Consider the following 22533-nt stretch of genomic DNA (forward strand, 5'->3'; position numbering starts at 1 on the left):
AATTAATTTGTAGGACTTTAGATGTCCTTCCTAGAAATGTATTCTTCATTTCTGGGGCTACTTTTAGTTGTCATTGTTGTTAGTTTCTTTATGGAATCTTTTGACAAACAAATTCTTAATTTTAATTTAGTTGGATTAATCACTTTTCTTAAATTCAGGAAGATATTGTCTTATAAACTTTATAACTTTAAAATCTTTACAGGTTCACATTTCACATGGAACTCAATGGTCAATTTGTAGCTGATTTTTTTAGTGTGGTGTGAGGTAGGCACCCAATTTTATTTTTTAAAATGGATATCCACCTGTCATAGCACCACTTATTTAAAAAATTGAATCTTTTCCCTGTATTTCTAGGCTCTCTATTCTGCTCCATTGGTCTATTTAGCTGTTCAGCTAATAACAGTCTCAAATAGGGTATCTTCAAAATATGTCTTAATATCTTAAAGAGGAAGTTCTTCTGTATTGTTGTTGTTCTTTAATAGTCTGTGGCTATTCAGGGCCCTCTGCATTTCCACATAATATTTAGAATTCATTTGTCAATTTATATGCACACATACTATTGGGATTTTCATTGTAGTTGCATTGACTCTCTAGATTGGCTTGGAGATTGACATTTGTTTACTATGTCCACTTATTTAGAACTTTCAAATGTTTCTCAGAGTTGTATAATTTTATCATTTAGGTCCTGCATATCTTTTGATAGAATTATTCTAGGGGCTTAATTTTTTGTGTGGTTTTGACATTAAAATTTTTCTTAGTTCATTGCAAACTTAAAAATTATATATTAATGCCTTTTTTCTCACAAACTCCCTAAATTTATTTATTAATTTTAATAAATTATAGGTTCTTTTGCATTTCTACATACACAATCATATAAGTCTGCAAATAATGTTTTTTCTTTCCAATTTTTATATCATTTACATTTTTTCTTATCTTATTATTCTAAGACCTTCAGTAAGATGTCAAATAGGAGTGACTATAGCAGGCATCCTTTTCTCCTTCTTCTATTTATTTATTAAGAGTAAAAGACAGGAAGGAGTTGGGAAGGGCTGGAAGGGTGGGCTGGGATGGGGGTAAAGGGCAGAAAACTGTACTTGAACAACAATGAAAACATTAAAAAATTAAAAGAAAAAAGTAAATGGCTCTTAAGTTTTTATTAAATGCTTTTTCTGCATTTGTTGAGAATGTGTTTTTTTTCTTTTAATCTACCAATAGAATTGATTTTTTAATGTTAAGTGAAACTTGTACTCCTGGGACAAAACTCAACTTGGTCATTACGTATTTTTTATTTGTCAGACTCAATTTTCCAATGTATGCATTGAATTCTATAAAGTTTCCTCTAAGTTTTACTTTAACTGCATTCCACAAGTTTTAATGTGAAACATTCAGTTTTAGATATTATCTAAATTTATGTATTTTACCCATGAGTTATTTTAAATTGTTTCTACCAATTTTTAAACATATTGGACTTTTCTTGCCATCTTTTTGTTTTTGCTTGCTAGCTTGCTTGCACTTCAGTGGGAGAACATATTCTATAAGATTTAAATTCTTCAAAACTTGAGACTTGTTTTATGTCTCATTATATGTTGAATTTCTATAAATGTTCCATGTGTAAAGATTATATAATGCACCTATTTGGTGCTTTGTTCTTATATAAGAACATTGGATTTGCTTTGCTAATTTTTGTTCAAATCTTTTTATATTTGTAGCCATTTTACTGATTTGTCAAGCAAGGTATGTTAAAATCTCCCACTAGGACTGCAGGTTTGCGTATTGCTCTTTATAGTCTGTCACTTTTCACTTTGTGTATTTTAGGCCACATTCTTTAAAAGCATACAAATTCACACCTGGTGAAATGAAGTTTTATCATTATGAAATACACCTCTTTATCTCTAGTAATACTTTTTTAAAAGATTTTATTCATTTCTTTTAAGAGAGAGGGGAAGGGAGCAAGAAGGAGAGGGAGAGAAACATCAGTGTGTGGTTGCCTCACATGCAGCCCCCACTGGGTACCTGGCCTGCAACCCAGCCGTGTGTGCTGACTGGGAATTGAACCAGTAGCCCTTTGGTTCACAGAGTGACACTTAATCCACTGACCCACACCAGCCAGGGCTCTAATTATACTTTTTGTCTTTCCTTTGGTATTAGTAAAGCTATATTGGCTTTCTGGACAGGTATCTACATAGAATACATTTTTCTCTCCTTTTATTTTTAAATTTTCTATATTCTTATATATGTGATGTTTTTTGTAAATGCCATATAGTTTTTTTTCATTTGCAATAACATTGTTTCTTTTAATTGAAACATTTAGTCTATGTTTATGTTTATATAATTATTGCTGTATTTCAGGTTAAATCTACTATACTTTATTTAGGGGTTTTTTTTAAATAACATATATAAACCTATCTAAAATATATTTTCTTTCCTCTTCTATTTTGTCTTCTTTTAGATTGATTCTTTTTCATTATTCTACTTTTTCCTTCGTTGCTTTGGAAATTACACATTCTTTTATTATTCCTTTTGGCATCCTCCTAAAGATTACAGTATTCTTGACTGTTCAATGTATGATGCCAGTGTACTTTTGTCTTGTCTTAGAAGAACAATAACACTGATACTCTTGTCTCTACTTAAGTGTTGTTGATAGCATGCACTTCAATTATCTACATCTTTTAAGCCCCAAGAATTGTTATTTAATACATATAGCATTTAATGATGTTTTATACAGTTAGTATTTCTGTATATTTTCTCACATATTTTCCTATTTTGTTTTCTTATTTTGTTGGGATCATTTTCCTTCTGTCTATAAACACCCTTTAGTGTCTCTTACTGCAGGTCTGCTGATGATTAATTCCTACAATTTTTGTTTAGCTTAAAATATCTTTACTTTACCTTAATTTTTGAAGAGTACTTTTTTTTGGATATAGAATTATAGGCCATCAACTATTTTCTTTCATCACAACAAAGATTTCAGTCTATTGTCTTTTAGCTTTCATTATCTCCATTGAAAAATCTACTACTAGTAAGTCTAATTGTTGCTCTTTGAAGATAATCTGTATTTTTCCTCTGGTTGACAAAAAGGCTTTTCATCTTTGATTTTCATCATTTTTATATGTTTGGATATAGATTTGTTTTTATTATGCTTGACTTTCATTGGGTTTCTGGTATTTAGGGATTGATACCATTCATGAACCTGGAAATTCACATACATCATGCTTTCAAATAGCTTTCTCCTTAATTTTCATTCTGCTCTCCTAAGATCATGTTATTGAATTCTCTGTTTTTAATTTTGCATTGTTTTCTGTACCTCTGTAATTCTTTCTGGTTATTTTCTTCTGGCCTATCTTACAGTCAGCTCTCCAACCTATTGAACCATATCTTTGAGACCTTGAGTTTGGTTGTTGTATTTTTTTGTATAAAATTTATCTGTGTATTTAAAAAATCTGAAATGTCTCTTTTTGTAATTTTCCATTCTCTGTGAAAATTCTCATTGTTGTAATTTATCCTGATAGTTATTTTAAAATATGTATCTGGTAATTTTAATACTTGAGATTTCCACTATTCTATTTTCTCATTTCAGCTGATTCTTGTTCATATTGTCTTCACTTGTATATTTGATAATCTCTGTGTGCCAGATATTATATTTTAAAACTTTTAAGAAATAATTGGAGCCCTGGCTGGTGTAGCTCAGTGGATTGAGCGCGGGCCTGCAAACCAGACAATCATGGTTTGATTCCCAGTCAGGGCACATACCGGGTTGCAGGCCGGTTCCCTGCAGGCCAGTTCCCAGCAGGGGATGCACAAAGGCAACCATATATTGACGTTTCTCTCCCTCTCCCCTTCCCTTCCCCTCTACAGATAAATAAATAAAATCTTTTAAAAAAAAAGAAAGAATTGGAGAACTAAGAAGATGTCATCTTATACCATATAGTAAATTTTAGTAGCTTAAAACAACAAGCATTTTATTTATTTGCCTACAGTGTTGTAATTGGGTTGGATTTGGTGGGGACAGTTTTCTTGCTCTATCTGGCTTTGTCTAGGACTGCTCAATTGGAGCTGAAGGATCTGCTTCCAAGATGGCCTCGTGACTTGCTGGTAAGTTGTACTGGCTGTGGCAGGGAGCTCAGCTAGGGCTGTGGGCTGGGGACTCTGTTCTCCACGTTGCTTCTTCACATAGCTAGCTAGATGAGATGCCTCACAACATGATGGTCTCAGGGTAGTCATATTTCTTCAGCAATGGCCAGCTTAAGCCAAATTATAAAAGTAGAAGCTGCTAGGCCTTTTATAAGTTTAGGTAAATTATCACTTCTGCCACATTCTATTGGTTAAATCAGGGTTGTTAGCTTGCCTGTTTTACATCCCTGTAAGACCTCACCCTACATCTGCTGGCTATTGATAAGGTACAGCCTTGTGGTTATAGGACTCCAAGCTGTCATGGCCCTTTGGAGCTCTCTGACCCTGAGATTCTTCACTATGCTCCTGAGTGACATCAGCTAGAGAGTAAGCCTCCTTTCCAACCTCCTTCTCTGTTGGGAGTGCCTTTGCCCTTTTCCCCTCCTAAGGGTATCCCCATGTTATAAGTCTCTGGATAGTCTCATACTCTGAGAGATCTCTCCTCTCATATGATCCCATTGAAGCACCACCCACTGGAGCATGTTGTGTGTTATTGACTTTCTTGGTCATATCTTTTCCCTTGATCAGCCCCCAAGTCTCTCACACCCCCTACAATTGTTTCATCTAATTGAGTTTCACTCCCTGCCAGAAGCTTTAATACAATATGCTGCTGAGAGAAAGTGGAACGAGAGTGTTAGTGGGGCTCAAGGAAGCAGGAGCCACTCACTGGGCCAGGGCCAGAACCAGTATAGAATCAAAGGACAGAATAGCAAGGCCAGGGCACCATTTGGCTTCAAATTGCAGCTAATGAGGCCAGTACTACCTCTGCTATAAAATTATTTCTGAATACCTGCTACTATAGAATATATGATTTTACTTGTTTACCACCGAGGCCTCACCTAGGGCCCTCTGAAGGCACATTACAAGGTCCTATGATTTCCTCACATTTACAGATGAAATATCTGAACACCTCACCCCAGAAATTGGATGTTTTCTGGGATCCACAGTCACATTCATCATTCAAGAGAGACTGAGTGAGATAACAGCAGGAACTATAATGATATCTGTTTTCCCACATTGAGAGTCAAGTGCTGACCTCTAGTGGCAGTCAAGACAGTGATTCCACTGTACTTTAATGATACCTTGGAAATAATCTTCCCAATTTTTTTTCTAGATTGTACAATGACTTTATGAGGCATTATGCTTGAGTATGTTTTTAAATGAGTGTTAAATAACTTAAACTTCTGAAAAGTTCAAATGCCAAGTGATAGCACTTTATTTTAGATAATTTCTTTTCAGTGGACAGTTTAAGAGCCAGATCTTTACCCTCCCTAATAAGGTAGACTAGACTAGAATATTTGCACAAACAGTAGATAAAATGTCTACATAGACACTTTAGAGTCTAGATGGAATTATTTGTCTACACCAAGGGTCTCCACCCTGCAGGCTTCATACCAGTAGGGGTCCTCTACCTGTTAGGAACAGGACCACACAGCAGGAGTTGAGCTTGAATATAATGTGCTTGAATCATCCTGAAACCATCTCCCATACCCTTGTCCCTGGAAAATTGTCTTCCACAAAACTGGTCCCTAGTTCCAAACAGGTTGGGGCCACTGGTCTACACTAATCATGAAAGGATTGCTTTAAAGAATGAGGACTCAAAGTTCTGACACCACTAAACCACTGACAGTCTTCAGCAAGCCACTAAGACCTTTGAATGCTATATTTTAATCATTTTCCTTCCCAACCAACAGCTCACCCAGAATCTGAGAGCAGCATACAATTCAAGAGATCTGTTAACTGGCTCAGGATCCCAACAAAAGTTTCTGGACATTTAGCCTTATTACATTTTATGGAGAAATGTTTTCATTCTTATTTTGTTAAAGACAGCAATCTCTATTGAATTCTAGACATCAAGGGAAAATAGGACTGGAATGTAGGAGAAATGGCTCTACTTTCAATAGCAGCTCTCAACACTGGTCCCAGTCAAAGCCCTCAGCAGACATTTGCTCTGATGATTTCCCTGATGATTAGTGATGTTGAGCACATGTTCATGTACTACTGGTATGGCTTCTTTGAAAAAATGTCTACTCAGACCTCTGTCCATTTTTTTTAAATGTATGGGTGTTTTTTTTCTACTGAGTTGTATAAGTTCTATATATATTTTGGATATTAAATTCCTATCAGATACATGGTTTGCAAATATTTTCTCCCATTCAGTAGTTGTCTTTTCATTTTGTTGATGGTTTTCTCTGCTGTGTAGAAACATTTTAGTTTGATGTTGTCCCACTTATTTCCTTTTGCTTTAGTTGTTTTTGCTTTTGGTGTCAAATCCAAAAAAATCATTGCTAAGACCAATGTTAAGGAACCTAACATCTATGTTTTCTTTTTGGAGTTTTATAGTTTCAGGTCTTCCATTCAAGTCTTTAATCCATTTTGAAGTAATTTTTGTGTATGTTTTAAGATAGTGGTCCAAATCTCATTCTTTTGCATGTGGCTGTCCAGCTTTCTCAACACCATTTGTTAAAGAAACTGCCCTTTCACCATTGTACATTCCTGGCTCCTTTGTCATAAATTAATTGAACCATACAAGCAGAGATTTATTTTTGGGGTCTCTTCATTGATCTGTGTGTCATTTCCCATGCTAATACCACACTATTTTGATTACCATAGCTTTGTAATAGGGTTTAAAATCAAGGAACATCTTACTTCTAGCTTTGATAATCTTTTTCAATATCACTTTGGTTTGTGGGATCTTTTGTGATTACATACCTACTTTGGGATTCTTTGTTCTATTGCTGTGAAAAAATGCTATTGGAATTTGATGGAGATTGCATTGACTCTGTAGATTGCTTTGGGCAATATGGACATTTTAACAATATTCTTTCAATCCATGAGCATGGACTGTCTTTCCATTATTTGTGCCTTCTTCAGTTTCTTTCAACAATGTTTTATGGTTGGTTAGTTTTCAGATTCCAAAAAGGTTAATTCTGACAGTTTTTTTTTTCAGATATTTAGTTACTTTTATGGAGTAGCAGACTTTTGGAGTTCTATATTTCACCATTTTCATTGATATATTACCTAGCAATAGTTTTAACATCTATACCAATTTCATTAAAATCCATTTAAGTTTATAGAAAACTTATCCCTTTGAAATTATACTTTTATTATTTATTATTCTTTTGTTTTAAGAATACTGATAAACATAAAGCCAACTTAAGGAACAGTTTGGTATGCAATAGATGTAACCATTTTTATTGAGGTCAAACAGTGTTGTACCTTCATATTCTTTTAAATTTATGTTTAAATAATTCCTTTTAATTAGTATATTAGATTACTTGGTTTGACAGCCATTGCTAAAGCACTCAAGAGGCATTGCTTTTTCCTACTGATTTATTCGTTTATGCTTGTATACATGCATTTATTCACCAATTATTTATCATGCACCTAGTCCATCAGGCATAGCTATAGGTGCAGGGTATATGGTAAGTAACATATGCTGAAAGTGCCATGATTTTTTAAAATCAACAAATGACTTAAGAAGAAGTTAGACTTAACATTATTGCCAGAGAGAGGCAAGGTAATGCATTACATTACCTTGGGACCTAGGACTCCTTTACGGATCTTACTAGTTTAACCATCAGGTGCATAATAGAACTTTGCTCTAATTATAGGGGTACCAGAAGGGGGAAAGGAACAGCCACCAGTGGAAAACTTATTTGAACAAATAATAAAGGAGAATTTCAAAATAACAAAAGCCACTTCTACCCCAGTGCAAGGCCAGATGTCACATTGCCTGGCAGGTTCAGTGATCCCCTAGGAGTGCTGAGAGTAAACCCACTTCCCCACACTGTCTGGAACTTAGAGCATGGTGTGTATTCCAGATTCCTCTCTCTACTTCTGTGTTTAAATTCCAACCCTGGACTAAGAACCCTGAATTTTATCCCCAGGCTTCCTTCTTAGCTTTGACCTTTGCTCCATTCTCCAGTATGGCTCATCACTCAGATTCTGGCCTTTGAATCCTTGGGATCCATGGCAGATATTTCATTTATTTATTTATTTTTTTAGTTTTAACTCATAGTTTATTATTGTGTAAAAAAACATTTCCCCATTATTTACTGTACATGTGTTTCAGGTTTTACAAAATTGGATTATAGTTAGCTTTTATTTTAAATTTTTATTTTATTGATTATACCATTACAATTGTTCTATTCCCCCTTCATTACCCTCCATCCTGCACCCCCCTACACCTACCATTCCCCCCTTTAGTTTATGACTACGTGTCTCAAGTTCTTTGGATTCTATATTTCCCATACTATTCTTGCCCTCCCCCTATCTATTTTCTACCTACCATCTATGCTACTTATTTTCTGTACCTTCCCCCCCTTCTCCTCCCACTCCCCTGTTGCTAACCCTCCATGAGATCTTTATTTCAATGGTTCTGCTAGCTGATCTAGCTGTCCTCTTAGTTTGCTTTTGTTTTAGGTGTGGTTGTTAATAACTGTGCATTTGCTGTCCTTTCACTGTTCATCTTTTTTATCTTCTTTTTCTTAGGTAAGTCCCTTTAACATTTCATATAATAAGGGCTTGGTGATGACGAACTCCTTGAATTTGATCTTATCTGAGAAGCACTTTATCTGTCCTTTCAATCTAAATGAAAGCTTTGCTGGATAGAGTAATCTTGGATGTAGGTCTTTGGATTTCATGACTTGGAATATCTCTTTCCAGCCCCTTCTTGCCTGTAAGATCTCTTTTGAGAAATCAGCTGACAGTCTGATGGGAACTTCTTTGTAGGTGACTGTCCCCTTATCTCTTGCTGCTTCTAGGATTCTCTCCTTCATTTTAATCTTGGATAATATAATTATGATGTGCCTTGGTGTGTTCCTTCTTGGGTCCAACTTCTTTGGGACTCTCTGAGCTTCCTGGATTTCTTGGAAATCTATTGCCTATGCCAGATTGGGGAAATTCTTCTTTATTATTTGTTCAAATAAGTTTTCCACTGGTGGCTGTTCCTTTAACCCTTCTGGTACCCCTATAATTCGGATGTTGGAGTGTTTAAAGATGTCCTGGAGGTTCCTAAGTCTCTCCTCATTTTTTTGAATTCTTGTTTCTTCATTCTTTTCTGTTTGGTCATTTTTATCCTCCTTCTGGTCCACTCCTTTGATTTGAGTCCCAGTTTCCTTTCCATTACTATTGGTTTCCTGTGCATTGCCATTCATTTCAATTAGTTTAGCTTCCATATGTTCCTCTAATTTGTGACTAAAATCAACCAGTTCTGTGAGCATCCTGATGACCAGTGTTTTGAACTGTGCATCTGAAAGTTTTGCTATTTCTTCGTCACTTAGATTTATGGGCTCTGGGGCTTTGAGATCTTCTTGAGTCATTTTTGGTCTGTTCACACCCATTAAGTATGAGGAGCGGAGCCTTAGGGGTGGGGCAGGGCCTCCAGGGTGGGGTCACTGGGTTGTGATGCTGTATGTGGGGGCGGGGTCAGAGCTGGGAAATGGCGGCTGTCTCTGCTGCCTCCTGTCACTGGGACCTGCTCAGTCCCGTCCCACTGCCCACTCCCTCACTGGTCTATCTGCGCAGGAATGCGCCAGCACAGTCAACCCACTGCACTCTTCACCCTCGCCGGATCCACTGGTCATGGCAGCTATTTTAAATCAGAGATGTGATTGTAAAGAGCTGTGGGGCCTGGAGTAAGGCAACCTAGGTGCCAGTACTTACTGCATGTGACTCTGGACAGCTACTTAACCTACGTCAAGAGTAAAATAAAAACAATAATAGGACCTACAATACAGAATTGTGAGAATATCATAATGACTACAAATCACTGGGTATAGTGCCTGACACATAGTAAGAATTCCATTCATATTGGAATGTGGCCTGTCCTTCTGGCTTTTCTCTGATTACCTTTAATATAAATTGTACTAAAATCAATACCGTGTTCACTTTCTTGGGGAAGACTTCTCTAATCACTAGTCCAGATCAGCTGTTTTTGTTACACTCTCATGGAGCCATGCTTTTTCCTCCAGGGCACTGTACCTTGTCAGGAATTATACACTCATTCTTGTCATCATTTGATTACTTTCTGTCTCCTCCACCAGACCTCAAGTTACATGAGATCAGTAACCATGATTTGTTTATAATTATATTCCTAGAACCTAGAGTACCTGGGACAGGAATGAATGATGAAATGAAATATTCACTTTCATTTAAGTAATTAATATGAATCCTGTGCTCAAGTTAATCTATTCTATTTACAACAGGCTCCTTTGTTTGACTTGTCTTTCAGTATGTATCTTTTAAACCTTACTAAATCTAACTCTATATAAGCTCTTTAAATGGTATAAACTATGTGTTTGCATACCGATACAGATAGGTATGTGTATATGTATATGTGTATGTATATTCATCTTTCACAATACAATAGGAATAAACATCCAGTACTAAATAGATGTTGAGTGAATGAGTGAGTGAAAAAAAAGTCATTGATAATTATGATTCTTGAACCCAGGAACTAATGAATTTGAAGTGACATGAAGAAATTAGAGGATCAAGTGGAAGGTTTGCCATGGGAGAAGGGAGGTTATGCGGCTGACCTGAAAAATAACACTAATACAGCCTCATATTATGTTCTCTTCTTTTTAACAGAAAGTTTTAGAATTCAGGAAACATATTAGTGCTTGATAGAGATTAATTTTTAATTTATCTTGTGAGTTTGAATCATCACTTTGCCTTGTAAATATTTACAATTCTTCTATTAGCTATGCATTCCCCTGACACTTACACTTATTCATCAGCAGCCTCTGTTACAACCTGTAATTGCTAATAATGATGGGCAAAAGCACCACAGCTTGGGGTTGCCACAAATCACTATGGAAATGACACTTTTTCCTCCTCCTTGTGTAAACAGGTTTTGACTCACTGAGGCAACTCTCCTCTTTAGAGATGAAAGATGAGTTCCAGAAAGTTCCATGTGAAATTGAATGAAATAGAAAAATCCACTGAATTCCTGCTGCTGTGTGAACCAGGATATTTGGTGCCTTGCCAACAAGGAGAAATTAAGCTCCTCCATGAGGCACAGAGACCCATGTGCTGATATATAAAACTGGTTCACTCTGATTTTGTGGTCTCAGATGTTACGGAAAGGTTAGATCGCGTTCAGTAAGTAGGCCAGCATTTTGTTAGTATCTTGCACCAAGGAAAATCAGTCGGCCTCCCTTTTGGGAATCCTAGTCTTGTTTTTATCTTACTTCAAAAATGTACAGATCAGTATAAATAAAAACCAACATTTAAATCACACATGAGATTTTGAATACTCAGGACTCACATTCTTCAAATTGCACAATTGTCTGTATTTTCTTCAGTTTTTCCTTCCTCATTCATTAATTACTTCTCATGTGAAGGTCCCACAGCCATACAAAATGTACCAGGTCCCAAACTCCAACTATCACCTTTCCTTGCTGATCTGTGCCTCTCTATTTACTGGGTCAATAAATGACTCCTTGTCCAGCTAAGGGACCAAACATTTGAGAACAATCTTTAAAAGACTGAGAATATAGTCAAAGAGAAAACTTAGAAGCAAAATCTAATATTTGCTGACTAACTCTTTTTGTATTTGGCAAACATTAGCTTGGTGCTAGGGCTCAAAGTGCAAGGAAGACAAAGCACAATGCCTTCCTTCAGGAAACTGACCGAGTGGCAGAGAAGAGGGACCTAAAAAACCTATAAGGGTTTTATGCTCTGATGGGACACACAGTGCACCGTGGAGCACATAGAGGACCTCAAAGAAGGCCTCCAACAGACCTTCCCCCAAACCCACCTAAATGACTCTTTGTAATCATTTTGGGTATAATATTTGGGGGGCTCTCTCTCTCTCAGATTCTAACTTTACTTGTATGCCTCTTAAAATTTTCATAGACTGTTCCCTCCACATTCTAATTGGTACCAATATTTTTATGAAAATGAACAGATGCAAAGAATATAAATTTTTCAGCATGGTACCAACATTGGCATGTTAAAATAAAACAGTTTTAATACTTTTTTAAATGTATGCAATGAAATTGAAATGTCACAGACTGTAACTATCTCCCATACATATTCACAACATTCACACACACACACTGCTTGGACAATGTCCCTGTGCTCCGGCCCTAACTAGTTTAAAGAATGCCATTCTGTAAGGCTATTTCAAGGACTTTTGTGTATCCTTCATGCCACCCAGTAACCCATGTGCCAGACCTGGGCTAAACGCTTTACATATATCATCTCAGTTAATCCTCAGCAATCCTCTGAGCTCAGTTATCATTATCTGTATTCCATGAAGAAAATGAGGCTAAGAGAAGGGGTTTGAATCCAGGCCTTTTTTGCATTTATACCCTATGCTCTTAATTTCTTTATACTTAGAATTCACTGCAATCAAGAGATCTTAGTGCTAAAATCTATGTGGAATGCCTTAAAGAGAACATGTAACATATAGCATCACTCCTAGCACCTCCTGCCTACTTTGCTTTTCTGCACACTTACAACATCTAATAGACTGTATATTTTACTTATTTATTTATTATTAAACTTCCCCACTCCTCCAGCCCATAATATAGACTTCAAAAGTACAGGGGTTTTGTCTGTTTGCCCAGCACATAGTAGATGATCACTAAATAGTTGTTGAATAATGAACAGAACTCACTGCTAGAAAGCCATTAATGATTGTGAGAGATTCTAGACATACCAGTGGCTGCTAAGTGCTGTGATCAGCCTTTTCCGTTTCTGCTATAATTAGGTAGCAGTATGAGGAATAGATCATCCATCTACTGACTTTCAACTGAAGGATTTTTACATGCCAGTCGTTATCAAGAAAAGAAGGAACTAATTACACACCTAAAGTGCTTGCTGAGCAGCAAAATACATTTTTCTCTTTCCAATTACTAAGCAGAATACAGAACAGTTAGCCTTGTTTGTCGTGGGGCTATGGGAGGGATGTGGATGTATCTTTGAGCCAGTGCAGCCTACTGTTCATGGCTGGGAGTTCGAGCCCATCAGGGCAAAGGGCCCCAAGCCTGAAGAGCCTTCCAGAAAGAAATCCATGTTCCCACTGGGGCAACTACAGCTGTGTAAGTCTGATGACCCAGTAGTTACAGAAGCCTATCTGGCGTTAGGATAGGACCCGGGCAGAGTCTTAGGGAAGAAAGAGCCAGGCATGATGAGTTTGACCCAGGAGCAATGCTTTATCTGTCAGAGAGTATGGAGATTCTAAGCACTGGGCCATTACTGCTAGTGTCTGATTCACCTCTGAGCATGTGTTTGGGTCCTATAGAGAGAAATCTATAAGATGGAAGAAGCTTTTGTACTAAATTTTTATCCTGACTGGAGTCTCTAACAGAAGATATTATGGGAAGAGGGAGCCTTATATCCAAGCTTCTACCTCCCAGCAGGCACTGGTGACTCCCTCAAGTGTTAAGATAAATAGTGTAAGTGATTTCTTGGCCTGGAGGAGTAATCAGAAGACTTGGACACTGAGTATTTAGCAAGGAGCACATGCTACACCAGCCAGGTCTAGTAGGGTGGCACAAAAATAGCACCAGAGCAGCTCTGGCCGACTGAGAACCAGAAGGGCTGCCGTTGCAGAGCCTGGCATGCCCAGAGTTGTGCCTAGCAGTGACCATAGACATGCCCACTGAGGGAATGGAAAGCAGATATCACTAACAGGGTGGGAACTTGGTTTGGTGAAACAACACTGCTACATAGGGATGAACTGACTCCTGGATCCTGGGACACTTTCCCACAGGAGACTCCTAGAAGGACTTGGTTGATGAAGACTTTACTGGGAACTTGAACTCCTGAGTCACTCAAAAGGGGCCAAAGCCTGGTATTGGGATTAGCAAACAACCTTTGAGTCTCATATTTCAACCACAGACCATCTGCCCCTCCTCCTCTCCTTCTTCCCTCGCTTCCTAACTCAAATTCCTGTTGCTTCATACTTATACTTGGTGAACAGGGGAACATGACAGTTTAAAATTATGGGAAATATGTGCATGATGGGTAACCGCTTAGCCATTCCAGGAGTATTTGATTAACTCAAATGAATCTCCTTCAGATAGCATGAAAAGGGGAATAAAGACTTTTATGCAGTCAGAGAATAGAGAGAAATATTTGCTTATCTCATGCAAACACTGTTAGGATTAAGTGGCAGGACTCAGCAATGAGAACTGGATTAAATGAGCCTTAAACTTCAGGCTCTTGGAAATGATTATGCTGTGCAATGTGAAAGGCAGATTTATTCCATAACTAAGGCTGTGGATGAGACTCATACCACGAGTCTCACCCTGTGATGTGACACTTTTGACATGGAGCATAAAAGCCACTTTATGCTGAATAAATGGTTTTTGACAATAGTGGCAAATGGCAGGATAATTTTAGACATTTGAAGATGGTGAGGATATCTATTCATTTATAATAGTACCTGGTATTTTCATTGTGCTTTTCCATAAAGGGCTCCACACAATTTTAAAAAATGATCTCATTTCTCTTTACAAAATTTCAATGAGACAAGGACTTCAGTACGTGATGGATTGACACCATAGAAGCCTCTTTCTCTTGTTACTCCTCCCAGCTTTGAGGTAGCTGGGGACTCCAATTTGTCGTCTGATAAGTGAAGTTTGGTTATACTAGTAGGAAAAGTGATGATGCAGGAAAAAAGATGCTTTACTCACAGAAAGATTTTTTGATAAATATTTATAAGTGGACAGAAGAAGGGGCTTAAGTAGGTCTATGAGGTTTCTATTTATTTTAATTCTTTAAAGTAATGAAAAACTAAAAATACTGATAATTTCCTTCCCAACTCTATGTCCCCTTTTAGAGAACTTCGCCCCTTTTCCTTCCCATAGGGTTGGATCCCACAGTCCTTGCTAAGGTAATGGGTATTTGTGATGCTGGATCTCTAGGCAGAGTCAGCAAATTCTCAGCTTCGGTGAGCATCTGACCCAGCTGGGCTTATTACATCCTTGCTCCTGGAATTTAGAATAGAGTCATAGCAAAAACTGGAAAGTGGACAGGAACCAAGGTAATTTCTCACCGCCTCTATCTACCTTTCTGGGACCACGTGGTTTTCCTGAGAGGCTCTAAGTTGGTTTAAAAAGGCAACCTTGATGGAAAACAGCCTAAATATTTATCAACAGGGAACCAATTAAGTCATGGGGCATCTTTATCATGGAATATGCTGCAGTGTGAAAAGAATGAAATTTTTTATAAACTGATCATTCCTGAGGACGATCTCCAAGGTATATTGTTAAGAGACAAATGCCAAGTGCAGGATAGAAGTGATAGTACACCATCATTTGTATTACAAGGAAGAGAAAATATATGCCTAGGCATTTACATTTAATATAATTATTATGTTAGGGATTAAGTCTATCACTTTATTATTTGTTTTCTGTTTGTGCCTGCTGCTTCTCACTTCTCCATTTCCCTCTTCTTATCTTCCTGTGGGTCACTTGAATATTTTTAGGGATTCCATCTTGATTTACTTCTAGTGTTTTGGGTGCTCTTGTGTGTGTGTATGAAAGACTTATCCCAGTCTACTGATACTGTTTTATCAATTTGAGTGAAATGTAGAAACCTGACTCCCATTTGGGCCCCATTATCCTCCCCAATTTTAGATATAATTATCTTGAGTATCATATGATGTTACAATTTTTATACCATTCATCATATGCAATTTAGAAAATTCATGAGGAGGGTAATCTACTCTATTAACCCATATTTTTGCATTCTTCATTTTCCTTTCTCCCTTCTTTATGATCCAAGATTTCTTTCATCATTTTCTTTCTTTTGAAGAACATCCTTTAGCCATTCTTTAAGAGTAGATCTGTTAGTGATAAATTCTCTTAGTTTTTCTTTATCTGAGAATGTCTTTATTTCCCCCTTAATTCCTGAAGTATAGTATTACCAGGTACAGAATTCACAAGTTGATAGCTCTTTTCTTTTAGCACTTGAAAAATGTTGTGTCACTTCTCTCTGGCCTCTGTTGTTTCAGAAGAAAAATCTGCCGTCATTTGAACTGGTGTTCCTATATAAATCATGTGTTGTTTCTTTGTCTGCTTTTAAGATATTTTCTTTGTCTTTAGTTTTCAGAAGTTTAATTATGATGTGTCCTGGCATAAATTTCTTTAGATTAATCTTTATTATTCACTCAGCTTCTTGATCTGTAGGCTTATAGATTTTGCCAAGTTTGGAGAATTTTTAGTCATTATTTCTTTGAATACTCTTTCAATCCCACTCTCTTTCTCCTTTCCTTCTGGGACTTCAACGTTGTAAATGTTGGGTCTTTTGTTACAGGCATACAAGTTCCTAAGACCCTGTTGCTTATTTTCAGTTGATTTTCTCTGTGGGTAAATTCCACTGATCTGTCCTCAACTTTACTGTTTCTATCCTCAGCCATCTCCCTCTATTACAGAGTTCATTCAGTTAGTTATAGCATTTCTGTTATTTTTCAGTTCTGTAAGTTCCATTTGGTTCTCTTTTTATAACTTCTATTTCTGTGATGAAGTTTCTAGTTTTTTCGATTGTTTCAAGATATTTGTAATTGCTTGCTGAATCTTTTTGATTATGGTTACTTTAAAATACTACATAAATCTAACATCTGGTTCATATCAGTGTGGGAGTCAGGTGATTATCTTTTCTCATGCAAGTTGTAATTTTCTTGATTTTTTGTACAGTGAGTGATTTCATCTGGACATTTTAGCTGTTATGTTAGAAAACTCTGAGCCCTATTTATACTTTTTTTATTTTAACAGGGACTTTCTAGCTTACTTATGTGGACTGTGAATCCACTGACAATCTAATGTTCAGAGCCTCTATGTTGTTATTTTGGTCTGTTTGGTTTATCACCTGCCTCTGGGTCCCCCACTAGCCCTCATTGGTGCTAGTTCAGGAAATGAAAGGAGCTTCCCTGTCTTGATTGTCTGGCCCTTTAGGTAAGGAAAGGGAGTCTCCAAGGCTGTGAAAAGCACTTTCTGGGCTGCATGTTTGTTGAGGCAGAGTCCTCCTTGTTAATCTCTCCTGTCAAATAGGATCTCCTGTTGAGATAGGGGAGTCTCAGGCTGGTGGAAAAGTCCTCTGGCCAGTTTTGTAACAAGAACTTTCCAGTGGTCCCCTTTGCTGTTTCTGCTGGGCTTATCTAGAGTTGTTAGCAGGGCTTCTGTTCAATTCGTAGGAAGAATAAAATCACTTGGCTGCCTTCCAGTTGCTAGAGTGGGTATCAGGAAAGGCCAGGCCTGGATTATCTTCTCTTGGGTGGAGAGTCGTAAGATGCCCCACCACTATATTGTTCCCTTGGTCCTGTTGTCCCTAAACAATTACACCTTCCTTTTACCTTTCAGGGTTCTCTTTTAGTTGTCTCTTGTGTTATTTCCAAGGCTTTTTAGTCCTGCTTAGCAGGAAGGAAGAGAGAGAGACAAATCATACTGTCCTGTTCAGCCTAGAAGGTCTGAATAGATGCTTACATAGATACAAGATCTCTCTAGAAAGGTACATGAGGAATTGCTTTCCATGGAGAGAACACTTGGGGATCTGAAGTATGAGAGAGACATTTTTGTATACCTGTTTGTATGATTTTAAAAATAAATATAATATATAAAAGAAGGAAAAATGTCTTCTAACTCAAGAGCTTGTTTTCAAGAGCACAACCAAAGATTGCAGCAGAGGTCAAGCAGCGTATGGATTCAACAGTTGGTAATTTTATTAAATTTCATTGGCTTTTAATTTCACTATAATTTGACTGCTTTGATCCAGATCCTTGGATGTAAGAATAATATTCTCAGTAGATTTTCATCCTGCTCATTCACTTGAAATAACTTGCAGAATACAAATGTGTAATTGAAATAGAAGTGGATGTGTTTGGCAGCATACTAGTACCCTAATCAGCCGAAAAAATAATATTTGTATGACATTAAAACAAAATTAATAGGAAGATGCTGATTATGTGAAAAGACTTCAGTTTGTAATTATTAAACTTGCAAACAGCTAGGCATAATTAGTGCCTTAATTAGGATATGACCTGAAATTTTAACTTACAAAATTAATAAAGACAATTTAAAGTCATATTTGTAAAGTGGGTTATAAAACTTACAAGGTAGTTGGATATCACTATTTTCTCATTTCAGAGAGCATCTTTGTAGGTACTAAGCTTAAAATACAATTATTTTGATTCCCAACTCCCACCCCCAGCACAATGTCAGAGTCCCCACCCCCAGCACAATGTCAGAGTCCCAAAGCTTTAAGAGTCAAGTTTAGTGACCCTTAACCAAGGACACACAGGGCCCAGCAGCTCCTGAGCACACTCCTGGACAGCTGTAGAACACGGCAAAACAGCAAAGACTCTTTCTCTCCCTAGTACCTTAAGTGAAATGTAAACTAGAAGATTGATATTGACTTTGAACAAACTATGATTTTGACCAAACTGTATGGATTCAAATGGCAATTTGGTCTTTAACACATGCTTCTTGAAGGCATTTGGGGTCCTACGGTTTACCACATGGTGAAGGTTCCAATCCAAAGCCAAAGAATTTTTCCATAAGTACATAAAAATAGAGAATTCAGTAAATTTTGGTGAGGTGGTGATTTAGGGAAAAAATAAATACAAAATCCTACCTTTATTCCTTATGTCAAAATTAACTCCAAATTGATCAAAGACTTAATGTAGAAAAGTAAAACCATAAATGTATTAAAATAAATAGGCTAATATTTTATAATATTGTAATCAAGAGAGGCTTTTTAACCATGACAGATAAAACAAAAATTCATAAAGTAAATAACTAGCAAATTTACCTACTTAAAAATTCTAAACTTACGTATATCAAAAACCAAAAACAAAAATAACTATAAGTTGTAAAATAACAAGGCTGTATAAGAAGTAACTGATTAAAAATAAACTTTGACTTATGTTTTGATTCATTTTTCCTCCTAAAGACACAACTTTATTCCTTAACAAATAAGGAAATAGTTGAAAATATACATCATAATTTATGTACAGGATAATTAACTATAGGGAAAATTAAAAGAGTGTACATATTGCCCTGACCAGTGTGGCTCAGTGAGATGGTGATGTCCCTCAGACTGAAAGGTTGCCAGTTCCATTCCTGGTCAGGGCACATGCCTGAGTCGCAAGTTCCATCCCTGGTTAGGGCATGTACAAAAGGCAACAGATCAATGTTTCTCTCCCTCTCTTTCTCCTGCCTTTGCCCTCTCTCTAAAATAAATAAATAAATAAAATCTTTTCTTCAAAGAAGAATGCACATGTTTAAAAAAAGCTTATGAAGTAATTAAATTAGAGGATAGCCATAGCACTAAAAATCTGAATATTTAATGACAGTGAGATAGTTTCATATAGGACCTTGTTAAAGTGAAAGATAAGGAATACAGATGAATCTAATTTGATTTTTAAATGTCTTAACATAAAAAAAGACTAGAAAAATATTAATAATTATCATTAGAGGTAGAATTATGGGTAAATGTTATTTTTATTTTTAGTAGTTTCCAAATTTTCTATAATAAGTAAATTATTTTTGTACTCAATCTTTTTTTTTTAATCTCTTGGAGCTTTAAAGAAAAAGATATTTCAATTTTTCCCCAAAACAGCTAACTTGGAACTAGGTCAGGTATGAAAGATCAAAGCTGAAGATTTAAAAGTATAGCATATAATACAGCAATTGCAACAAGCTACCCATTTTTTTATTGCTCTACTAGATTTGTTGTCACTGTGTCACATGGGTTAAATGACAACTCCTAGTAATTCACGGTGAGATAGCCCTGTCCTCCCTCTTTCCTTTCTCTCTTTCTCCACCTCTCTCACCATAGGCTTAGAGTGTAGGCCCATCATGAGACAGTTTTCATAAAATCAGTATCTGCCTCTCTATTCCCAACTGCCTGTATTTGTAAAACAGGGAACATGAGTTTCAAAACTGAGATTACTTGGTCTTAGCAGGAAGCAAATGTCTTTAGTCAGAGGCACTTGCCAATTACAAGGTAACTATCACTACTAGTACAGGAAATGTCATTACTGAATTTCCTTTGTACCTGTAGGTTTTCTTAATTTCTTCATTTGATGCCCCCTTATGCAGACCAAGAACTTCATATAGAGCTTCTCCAGAGGTTGACATAGTCCGCTGTCTTTGGGTAGGGGTGTCACATGCCATTTTCTCAGCTGTAAAACCAAAGAGGGTAGATAGTCATGAAGCTTATGTATACTGGACCCCACTCTCTAAATGGGAAGATAGTTCCTTTCTAACCTTTTGTAAAATGACAACCTGAAGTATGTTTTTGTGCCAGCTGCAGAATGTGGGAAGGAATGGGTCAGGATTGCCAAAAGTAGAACTTCAAGTAAGTGCTAAAGGCTATTGGCAGCCATGCAAAGGGAATATGGCCTTGCCCACATGGTTAAATAGAAGCAAAATGTTTTCTAAACACTCAGCTAATTCAGAATTGTTGAGAAACTGTACTCACACATCAGCCACATGTGGATTTCTTTTTGCTTGAATTTGTATAACTCCTTTTTTGTACACTTCCCCCAAATCATCCATTTTACCTTGACTCTATTGGCCTAGCCATTGTTAGAGGAAGAGTTTAAAAAACTAAAAACAAAATCAACTTTTTGTAAGTATGAAGAAAAGAAATCCTGGTCTTATCTGGGAGCCAGTCTAGAGCTTCTCTGCAGCTATGTGATGCCAGGGCCCCACAGCGGTCATGGGTTCTGTCCCTGAAATGACTCCTTTCCCTGTGGTCTATCCAGAAAGGGTTCTGCTGTTCCAAATCTAAGGAGCCGTCCTCCTGCTATGATGTGCCTCTAAGAGGGGGCACGCAGAGTAGCAAGCACACCTACAGGCCTTCCTGCATCCGGTATTTAACCTCTCCAGCCTTAATGTCTTCAGCTATAATACAAGGATAAAAAAGCCCACACCATAAAGATATCTTAAGGATTTAGAAATAATGCATATAATGTACCTAGAACAGAGTAAGTTCAAAGGAAAAGGTAAAACTATTTTTTATCAAAGGTGGTACAGTGCTGTACAAGCAGTACACTGTAGTCAGACCTTCTAGGTTGGAATATAGACCTGACCATGACTCAGCTGCAGGACCTTCCCTATCTGTAACTTGGAGACAAAAATGTGCCTAAATACATGGGCCTGTGGTAAGAATTAAATGAGTTGATATATTAAACAAAAATTGACACCATTATTCATAGCAGAATTATTCATAAAAGCCAAAAGGTGAAAACAACCCAAATGTTCATAAGCAGGTCAATGAAAATGTGCTATATACATACAATGGGATATTTCTCTTTCTTTTTTTTAAGATTTTTTTTAAAATTTATTTTTAGAGAGGAAAGGAAGGAGAGAAGGAGAGAAATATCAATGTATGGTTGCCTCTGGTGAGTCCCCTGCTGGGAACTGGCCTGCAACCCAGGCATGTACCCTGACTGGGAATTGAACCACGATCGTGTAGTTCCCAGGCCCGCGCTCAATCCACTGAGCTACACCAGCTAGGACTACAATGGGATATTTTTCATGCATAAATTGGAATTCTGACACATGGAACAATATGCATAAACCTTGAAAACATTATGCTAAGTGAAATAAGCCAGTCACAAAGAACAAATATTGTAGGATTCCTTTTGAATGAGGTACTTTTTAAAATCAATTTGTGCTTTTCATTATAATTTTATTGCATACATATGTATATACACATAACAATTTTTTGTTTTTTCTTTTTTTAATGATTTTATTGTACTTTTCCATTACCTTTAGTACTCTTATACTCCCCATACACACTGTTGTATGTGTCCTTAAGTCCTTTTTTCTTGTTGTATGAGGTAATTTGAATAGGCAAATTCATAGAGAAAGAAAGTAAACTAGAGGTGACCAGGGGCTGACAGGGAGAAGGGAATAAAGGGTTGTTGCTAAATGGGTACAGAGTTTCTTTTTGGGGGTAATGAAAAAATTCTGGAACTGTATAGTGGTAAAGGTTACATATCACAGTGATTGTATTTAATGCCATGAATTGTACACTTAAAAATAGTTAAATGGTAAATTTTATGTTATATTTTACCATAAAAGCAAAACAAGAAAAAGAACTAAAAACTACTTAGATTGCCCACTCCTCTGACCACAGAGTCCTTGAAAATCATCATTCATTTCTCGGCTTTGGACCTTGTGCAGCAAGTGCTGTGAGTGACTGACTGTGAATGAATGATTGTAGAAGGACCAGAATATGGTGTTAGGGATGTGGAGATATTTATGCTCAATGTAAGCAATCTATAGAGACAGCAGTGGCGGCAGCAGAACCCAATGGGTATGTCCCAGTGTCAGGTGGGCTCAGCTGGAGCCAGCTTCCTAGCTCTGCTCCCAGCAGGCTAATGACCAAACCAAC

General features: G+C 36.9%; 1 protein-coding gene across 1 annotated transcript in view; it reads right to left on the reverse strand.

The window, feature by feature from the left end:
- Positions 1–20303, reverse strand: part of DNAJC5B (DnaJ heat shock protein family (Hsp40) member C5 beta) — a 52941-nt gene extending 32638 nt beyond the window's left edge. Inside the window, exon 1 of the mRNA XM_037148900.2 lies at positions 20185–20303. Within this exon, the coding sequence (XP_037004795.1) occupies positions 20185–20303 (119 nt within the window). The remainder of the gene's footprint in view (positions 1–20184) is intronic.
- Positions 20304–22533: the final 2230 nt, after the last annotated feature.

The sequence above is a fragment of the Artibeus jamaicensis genome, unplaced genomic scaffold (assembly GCF_021234435.1).
Source record: "Artibeus jamaicensis isolate MK-2021 breed Jamaican fruit bat unplaced genomic scaffold, CSHL_Jam_final scaffold_916, whole genome shotgun sequence".
Lineage (NCBI taxonomy): Eukaryota > Metazoa > Chordata > Mammalia > Chiroptera > Phyllostomidae > Artibeus > Artibeus jamaicensis.